Genomic DNA, 9,353 nt, shown 5'->3' with positions numbered 1-9,353 from the left:
AACTGTGGGTCTTTCCTGGAGTTACACTGTGGTTCAGCTCTTGTTATCTACATTGTTTGCACACTCCAGTTTAATTTAGGGGCAGTGTAGTGTTGCTACTTTCAGCCCAGGAGCTGAGGTTGAAGATAGGATTGCTTTATGTTTTCCTTTGAGTCACCATTCTGATTTGCCCTGCTGTTCAGGAGTCCTGTAGCTGCTTCGTTAGTACCTAGAATGCTTCTCTCTATCCTCAGAATACAGTTTTTCCTTTGTAGATGTCAAGAGTATAGCCAAAAAGCTAAGGTAAGAAACACACTGCAGTAGCAACAGCATTGATCTCAGTAATCTAAGAATGTGATTGCTTAATACCTGTTTATATCTCCATCCTAGCACATGCACACACACACACACACACACACACACACGTAAACACACATGATCTTGAAGAAAAAAATTATTTTTTAAAAATGTTTTTCATAAACTCTTAGATATTTCAATTTTTCTGGCTCCAGTACTTCACATTATATGATCTTGCCCAAGTTCTTTAACCTCACTAAAGCTCACTTAACTCCTTAACAACATAGAATTCATCTCATAGATTTATTGCTTGGACTTATGTACAGTCCATCCATGAATCACATAGCAGAGGACTGGAATCATAGAATATGTAACTAAAGCTCACTCTTGCTGTTTTCATCACTACCATTACTATTTTTTTATCTCTTCTTTCAAGTTTATTATAACAATCAATATTTCTGTCTCATGCAAGAAAATGTAAATTGTATACAAGACAGTGACGATGATTATTTTGTTTCTATAGTCTCACCTCTTTAAAATATATTCCTTATTTTTCTGTATTATATAATGACCCTATTTTATATTTTTTTGAATAAGTTTGTAAGAACAAAAAGACTTAGTCACAAATTATTGCTCATACACACTTGTTTACTGGACCACAGAAAAAAGTATGATTATTGGCAGAACTGTTCTTATTGGACAGTGAACCTTATCTTAAAATCACCAAGACCATACATACTTAAAGAAATCTTAATCTATGGTGTCAACTCTTAAAATAAGTGAGCAATTGTATGTCCAAACTATAAATCAATGCTTCTGGGTGGGACTTGAGCACAGTAGTTGCTAAAGTCTACTCTGAAGATCCACCAAGGTAGTTCACTTTCTACGCTTCTGAAAACAGGAACGTAGAAATTACAGAATGGGAAGAAAGTCCATGTACCTTCTGATTGTGGTGGTCCTTGCAGCATACCATTTTTATACACCTCTCCCCAATAATTTTGACTAGCCATGGAGACTAATATGGATTAGTACATGTCTGAAAACTTTTGTACATTTGCTAAGTCCAGAATTTTATGAATTTGGATGTGCATTTGCAACCATGTTCTGTGCACATAAGTTTCTAGGATTGCTCTTTTGACTTATTGATTTTTGTCATCTTTTTAAAATAAGTGTTGCAACTTTGGATGATGTATTACATACAAGAATGTATGATGTGTTTGAAACTTCTAACTTCATCTTGGAATCATGTTTACAAATATCAATAACAGTAAGCATAAGGGGACAGGCTATACGGCTATAGTGAAAGCTTACACCTCTTACTCTGCACATTTTTCATTGGCGCATCTTAGTCGGAAGCATTCTCTGGAAGATTGATTCCAGCTCCCCTACTAGAAGAGGTACTGATTTGGATGTTTTGCATGATGGATATGCACAGATAAATGAGTCAATTCCCTGCCAGGGTTAGTGACACGTGCTGAAATCCAGAATGCTGCGAGACTGACTCAGGATAACAAGTTGGAGCCTAGCCAGGGCAACTTGGTGATTTAGTGAGCATTTGTCTCAAAATAAAAGATGAAAACTGCTGGGGCTGTAACTCTGTACTAAGGTGACATTTCAATTCCCAATACCCTTCAAAATAGACAGGTCACTTTTTACCAGGGAGCCCATCCTGGGCTACCTAGTAAGTTCAAGGCCAAAAAAGAAAAAGTCTCAGCAAGAAAATAGTAAGAAATAGGCAATGGGAGGAGTGATTTCTGACCTTAGAGGAACATACTATAAAAGGAGTAAATGAGAGAATTATATATTAAAGGGGAGTTAAGGAAAGCATTTTATTTGATTTTTTGATGTGGAAAATGTATGAGCAGGTTGGTAGACGGAAGAAATCGGAGATGATAAAGAGAAATGAATTTGAAGAAAGATAGGCACTCATCTCAGGGGAAATGAGCACAAGGAACATTTAAATTATTGATAGAGCAATTGGACGTGGACAGAGGCATAAAAATGTTAAGGAGAGAACCAAATCTCGCTTCCAGATGAGAAAAACACAAAAGTGACAGGCTTTACCAAGTATGCTTTAAGGAGAGTAGCGTGGGTACAAATAGTGGATGAGAGAATCCTAGCTATTTAAGGCTCCTACTACTCCACTTACACGTAGGGTTATTTCTTGTCTCGTACGGAGGTTAGCAGGCCTTCTGTTTCTACAATTCTGTTTATATATCCTCATTTACATTTTATGAGGGCACACTGGTAAAAACGTGACCTGTCTATTTTGAGGGGGTATTGGGAATTGAATGTCACCTTAGTACAGAGTTACAGCCCCAGCAGTTTTCATCTTTTATTTTGAGACAAATGCTCACTAAATCACCAAGTTGCCCTGGCTAGGCTCCAACTTGTTATCCTGAGTCACTCTCGCAGCATTCTGGATTTCAGCATGTGTCACCAACCCTGGCAGGGAATTGTCTCATTTATCTGTGCATATCCATCATGCAGAACATCCAAATCAGTACCTCTTCTAGTAGGGGAGCTGGAATCAATCTTCCAGAGAATGCTTCCGACTAAGATGCGCCAATGAAAAATGTGCAGAGTAAAAGGTGTAAGCAATGAAGAGCAATTCGAAGATTCTATGAGAAGTCCAAGTTCCAAGTTGTGGTTACTTACAGATAAGTACAGTATTAATTTTGTCTCTCTATTATTTTAGTATCCCAGAGTATAAAACAAGTATGATTTTTCATTAGGGAACAGACCTTCCTTCCTTTGTCTCTTCTCACTAGTATCTTGGGGTTTTTGTTTTGTTTTGTTTTTTCTTTTAGCTTCCCTTTGTATTGACCAAGTGTCAAGGTGGACAGCAGACAGACTTGACGCTGTTGTTGTATCAACCAGGTAAGATCTGTCTTTTCTTGTTTCAAGAACAGATGGCCCTCCTATTAGGATTCTCTCAGTTCTCATGGGTGACCAAAATATGAACTGGTGACTTTCCAACTTAACTCACAGTTGTTAATAATGTATTCCTGGAATTCAAACATTATCTGTAAAACCAGGCTGTAAATAATTTATAATTCGATGGTTATTATGGATGTTAAAAGATAACTTTCCTAAAACAGACATAGCCTAATGTCTAGCATTTGGTAACTTTAAAACATTAAAATTCATTCCAAAATTAAGCAAAGTCACTGGGTTACTGTATACAGGTTGTATTATATCTATAATTTATATTTGGAATGAAAAGGGACAGTAAAATTATGGGTAGACTAGACTCATGCTATAACAGTATATAACTTTAATTTAAACCAGTAAATGAAAGACAACAATAAATAACACATTCATAACCATTTGTCTACTTAAATCATTGTTATAAATTTACAACATAGTCATACTCAATATTTGTGTGTAACTTATCCATACTAAACACAGTAAAGAGAATATCTTCAAAAAGTAACTAGAGAAACCCATGCTTTAACTAAGTTCTGTACTTGAACTTTATTTGTAAATTTGTTTTTTGAAAGCAAATTGAATGACAGTATAAGACACATGGCTGTATTTTAGTCACTAGTACAACTAATAGAATAACCTCAAAGGCGAAATATTAAAATTTCATGCAAGTCCATTTTTTTTGCCTTCAAATGTACACTTATTGGGCTGGGGATGTACCTCAGCAGTACAGCGACTGCCTGGCAAGTGCTTGAGTTTGATTCCTAGTACTCCTCAAAAAAATTAAAAATAAAAATAAATAAATACACATTTATTTTATTAAGAACAAATGACAATTCTCACTCTAAAAACATGGATAATTTTGATTCTGTCATAAGTAAAACGTCTAATACACACAATACAAGATACTTAACATCAATGGCATTAGGGAAGTGAATATCAAAACTCCTAAGAAATACTACCATACAAACAGTAGTATGGCTACAAAAAAAAAAAAAAGTTAATAAAAAGTGTTAATAAGGACATGGAAAAGAAGAATCTCTCTATACTGCTGGTAAGAATAAAGAATGGTGGAAAATAGTTAGGAGTTTTCTAAAATGGCTATATTAGTCAAAATGGAAAATAGTTGGGAGTTTTCTAAAATGGCTATACTAACTAGACTTGCCACAGGACCCAGAATCTCTATTCCTATGTGTTTATGCAAGGAAATTGAGAACATAGCTATATAAAAACTTTTATATTCACAGCACCATTATTCATAAAACTTTCAAAGTTACAATACCCAAGACAATGGTTGAATGAAATAAGGATGTAATTGGATAAATACTGGAAATATTATTCAAAGTGAAGAAGCTAGTCACAAAAGGCCACACAATGTCTGATTCCATATTCTTGAAATGTCCAGTATAGGTAAATATATAGAAGCAGAGAGATAAGTAGGTGCTCACGGATGGAGGCAAGTGGTAGGGAAAGTGGAAAGTGACTACCAGTCTGTATAGGGCTATTGTTTGAGAGATGAAAATGTTCTAACATTGATTGTGGTGAGGCCTACACGACTTCATGAATATACTAAAAACCACTGAACTAAAAACATTAATTTTGAATGTGAATTGCACTTTAATAAAATGATTATGTCAAGAACTAAGAACTTATGTTTCTTAAGACATTAATGTAAATCATGAGGCATCTGTATATTTACAGAGAGAAAAATAAATGCTCAAATATATATGCATTTTTCCTATAGGAAATATACAAATACCTAGAAATTAAGATAAGTATAGGATGATTTTAGGGCAATTTACAAAAAAAAGGAATACAAATTGTCAAAAAATTATGATAAACCAGTACAGCACATATAACAAAAATATAAATGAAATGCATTAGGTAACATATTTATACGTGATGTAATGGCTAAAATGAGAAAGATGTAAGACCAAAGGATAGTAAGAGAACATTAACAGTCACTTTTATAACTAGTGGTTTAAGACAAACTTGGTACAGTATTGTACTTATCAAAACTCTTTCACAGCATTAAGTAAAGCTAAGCAAATATGATAACTTCTTGGCCATTGATACTACAGGCATATATCAACAAAAATATATATGTTCACCAAAAACTCATAGTAATCATTTTAGCACTGTTTTTTAAAATCCCCAAACTGCAAGCAACCCAATTCCTATAGCTTTCTTTAAATTGGAAAATATGTATTCACTCAGCAATCATTTATTTGTGGTAAGAATATTAACGTGAAATCTCTCAGAAAAGTTTTGAATGCACAGTGTCATTGCTGATTTTAGGTACAACATTGTCCAGCAGATTTCTAAAGCTTATTCATCTTGCTGGATTGAGTCCATTGATTGCAAACTCCTCATTTCTCCTTCTCCCCAGCCCCGGACAACCAGCATTATACATTTTGAGTTTATGATTTGACCATTTTAGATACCGCTTACAAGTGGAATCATATGGTTTTTGTCCTTCTGTGGCGAGCTGTCAACAGTGGATAGTGGATATTGCAGCGTATTTACACAGCGGAATACTGCACAGAAAGACAAACACAGCAATCTGAGTGAGACTCAGAAACAATGGTAAACAATCAAACCTAATAGCATAGGCATGCATCCTATTCAAATTTATTTACTTCAGTGGCAAAGCAGGCAAAATTAATTGGTGTTGCCGCACCTGGTTCGTAGGTAATTACGGAGATGAAGAGAAGCAAGCAGAGGCTTGTCAGCAGTGTTGCCTTCCATGACCCACGTGCTCCCTGAGTGGTTGTGTTTAGTTTGAAAATTTATGCAATTATGCATGCATGTGCATTTCTCAAATGTGTATTATTCCTTAATGTAACTTTTTCAGGAAGGAATAAGAAAACTAGTTTTTTCTCCACAGCTACAGATTAACACCCAAATACCATTTTCCAGTTCAATTTGAAGATGTGTATAATGGCTTAACGTGGTTCTTAAGCAAAAATATTCTGGAAAAATATGGTGTGAGCCCTCAATATGTCTGTGTTTCCGGAGACAGTGCGGGAGGAAATTTGGCTGCAGCAGCGACTCAGCAGGTAGGACGCTTGTAATTTCTGTTGCTTAAGAGATTCTACTTTTAAAAGGATTAAGCACATGTATTAAAATAAATAAATACATGTATTAAAACATAAAAGCACATATGAGGATAGCAAACAGAATTTTGATGAAAATACCTAAAACATCAAAAAATTACTTTTTACTTGGGGCTGGGGATTTAGCTCAGTGGCAAAGCGCCTGCCTGGCAAGCCCAACGTCGTGAGTTCAATTCCTGGTACCGGAAGAAAACCAAAAAAAAAAAAAATTACTTTTTACTCCTGTAACAAATATTTTTCTTTCTTAGTGAAATGAAAATTCTCTGGTATACCATTGGTAAGATTTTATATGTGACAATAAAATTTTGTACTAATCAGATGAATGAGATAAATGCAATTGTAAGACCAAGAAATGAACCTTAACGATGTATTCAACAATTTTCAGTGGATTCATCCTCTTTTTATTTTTGGTGCGGGAATTAAACATACAACCTTGAGCTTGCCAGGCAGGCTCTGTGCCGCTGAACTATAACCCCTGTGATTTGTCCTCTTTTGCCAGAAAAATCACACTATCTTTTAGAAAATAATCAGCACACTCAAATATTCCATGCTACTTACAAAAAAGGAAATATGAAGTATTCATAAGATTTTAATATATGTATGTAAAAATAACACTTTATCTGTTCTTAAACTATAGTACTATATTAATAATTGTAAGTAGTTTTTAATGCAAGAATAATCTTAGAATATTTTCTGGTTTTGACAGCAGACAAAAATACTATATTTGTACAAAAATACAAAAATACTGGTTGTTCAAAATATGTTATTTTTCCAAGTACTGTAGTAGTAAGTGCACAAGGATAAGCTACTTAAATATCTATAGAGACTTAGATTTTATTAGCCAACTTTAATTATAAGCTATGGATGAAGAAACTTTGAACAGTGTTACTATTTAGATTAATTGTATTTGTTTATATTTTTTCATACAAAAATATTTTGGTTTCTAGTGTCTAGGGCAACATTTAAAAATAAAACACTTCATTCATGTATTTCTATGCCCACAATATAAAAGAAGTACTTGAAACTACACAGAGACTTCTAATCATTACTGTGAGTTTCATCATGCAGTAGAAAAAAACACTAGATTAGGTTTAAAAGATTTGAACTTTCTTTAAACCTGCAAATTCTAGGTGTGGTGCTGCCAGATTTATGTAATCTGTTTAATTATTATCTGTATAGGGAAAAAACTTTTAAACTTCAGAGTTGTTCCGAGGTCAGAGTTCTAAACTTCTATTAAAAATACCTGGCAAACTGAAATGACCTTTGTAAATCATCTCCAAAATGTCCATAATATTTGATCTTTATCATTACAGTAACATTGCATAGCTATCACAATTTACAAAATATTTTAGCATATCCAATGTCTATTTTGAGATAGAAAATGCATATATATTTATAATGTAATATACATTTCAACACTAAATAGAACTATCTTTTCAAGTATTATTTTGAAAATTAAAATATATTTACAAAATATTTTTGTGGTTCACTTTTTGTTGCAGTATGATATTTGTGCATTCCTGTTTTCAGACCACTGATCTTTGTCATTAGCAACGTTTTAGTCCTGATAATAAAGAAAGATGTTAATGGAATGCTTCACACACAAACCCTACCAAAGCCCACTAAAGTAGCATAATACTGAATCATCGCAGCCAAGTCACAAATGACTCTTCCTCTCAATGGCAAGTTAACTTGATATACTGGTGTATTTTAAGGAACTTTTATATTAAGAGAAAATAAATGAGGTCAACTTAACAGTCCCTGTAGATGTCATTCTTGGTAGAAAGATGTTTACACTAACATACTGCTTAGATCCTTTTGTATGTCTATGAAGCATAGAGAACACATAATTTTGTTCAATTTAAAACTATACTTGAGATTAGTAGCATGCAGTTCTGGAAACTCATTTTGAATATTTCAGTGTTTGTTGAGATGGTACCTTTCATATGTTACTTGTTCTTTTCACAATTTGAATTTACTTATAGACCATCGTGTCATTTTATTCTTTTTCAATGAAAATAATTTGTGCAAATCATCTTAATTCTTTTTCAGCTCTTTGATGACACAGATATCAAGATCAAACCTAAGATCCAGGCTTTAATTTATCCTGCTCTTCAATCTCTCGATTTAGATCCACCATCATATCGAGAAAATTCACATATGGCAGTTCTTTCCAAGTCCCTCATGGTCAGGTTCTGGAGTGAATACTTTACCATAGACAGGGCACTCGAGAAAGCCATGCTTTCCAATCAGCATGTACCTGAGGAATCAAGTCATCTCTTCAAGTTTGTTAACTGGAGTTCCTTGTTCCCTGAGAGGTTTAGGAAAGGACATCTTCATAACAACCCAACTTATGGTAGTTCTGAATTGTCTCAAAAATATCCTGGGTTCCTGGATGTGAGGGCAGCTCCTCTGTTGGCAGATGACAGCAGGTTGCATGGTTTACCCCTGACCTATGTCCTCACTTGTCAGTATGATGTCTTAAGAGATGATGGACTCGTGTATGTCACCAGACTTCGGAAGGCTGGAGTTCAAGTGACCCATAACCATGTGGAGGACGGATTCCATAGAGCATTTTCTCTTCTGGATCTTAAAATTTATCAAAGGTTGATAAATCAATATATTAATTGGCTAAAGGAAAATCTATAGCAAAATATATATTCCTGATATATTTTCAAAATATACTAATTCTCACAGTATCAGAAAACCTACCTGGTAGAAAATTGTTTTTCTTGTAATGGTCTTCTGAAGATCCACATATAGTATAAAAATTCCTTGTTTCAATGGTGACTTTGCTATTGTTCTTTCTTAGTCTTAGGTATTTCTTTCAGTATTCCACATTTTATATGTGTTACTTCTGACAGTTTTCTCTATTTTTAATCGTAGTTTTTGGTACTTTATTTTTGTTTTAGACTCTCTTTTAAGTGTTAGCTATTACAATTCCAAGAAGAGAAATGTGAATAAATACTGCCTGTCTTAGCAATGGCCACATTTTAATCAATGTACATTCAGGGTTTCCAACAAACCTAATCA

General features: G+C 34.1%; 2 protein-coding genes across 2 annotated transcripts in view; one reads left to right on the top strand and one right to left on the bottom strand.

Moving 5' to 3' along the window:
- LOC102019755 (arylacetamide deacetylase) overlaps positions 1-1,662 on the bottom strand; it is a 328,447-nt gene extending 326,785 nt beyond the window's left edge. The window contains exon 1 of the mRNA XM_013518616.1: positions 1,590-1,662. The gene's annotated coding sequence lies outside the window, so the exon portion shown is untranslated. The remainder of the gene's footprint in view (positions 1-1,589) is intronic.
- Positions 1,663-2,989: 1,327 nt separating this feature from the next.
- On the top strand, positions 2,990-9,299 carry LOC102018784 (arylacetamide deacetylase-like; the record flags this gene model as incomplete). The annotated part of the gene is made up of 3 exons (XM_013518615.1): positions 2,990-3,156; positions 6,092-6,263; positions 8,373-9,299. Coding segments are annotated over 3 exons (936 nt in total), but the record flags the coding sequence as incomplete, so codon positions are not given.
- Between the last annotated feature and the right edge of the window lie 54 nt (positions 9,300-9,353).

This window comes from Chinchilla lanigera, unplaced genomic scaffold (assembly GCF_000276665.1).
Source record: "Chinchilla lanigera isolate Chin_1 unplaced genomic scaffold, ChiLan1.0 scaffold00047, whole genome shotgun sequence".
Taxonomy (NCBI): Eukaryota; Metazoa; Chordata; class Mammalia; order Rodentia; family Chinchillidae; genus Chinchilla; species Chinchilla lanigera.
This window is presented reverse-complemented; position numbering and strand designations above follow the sequence as displayed.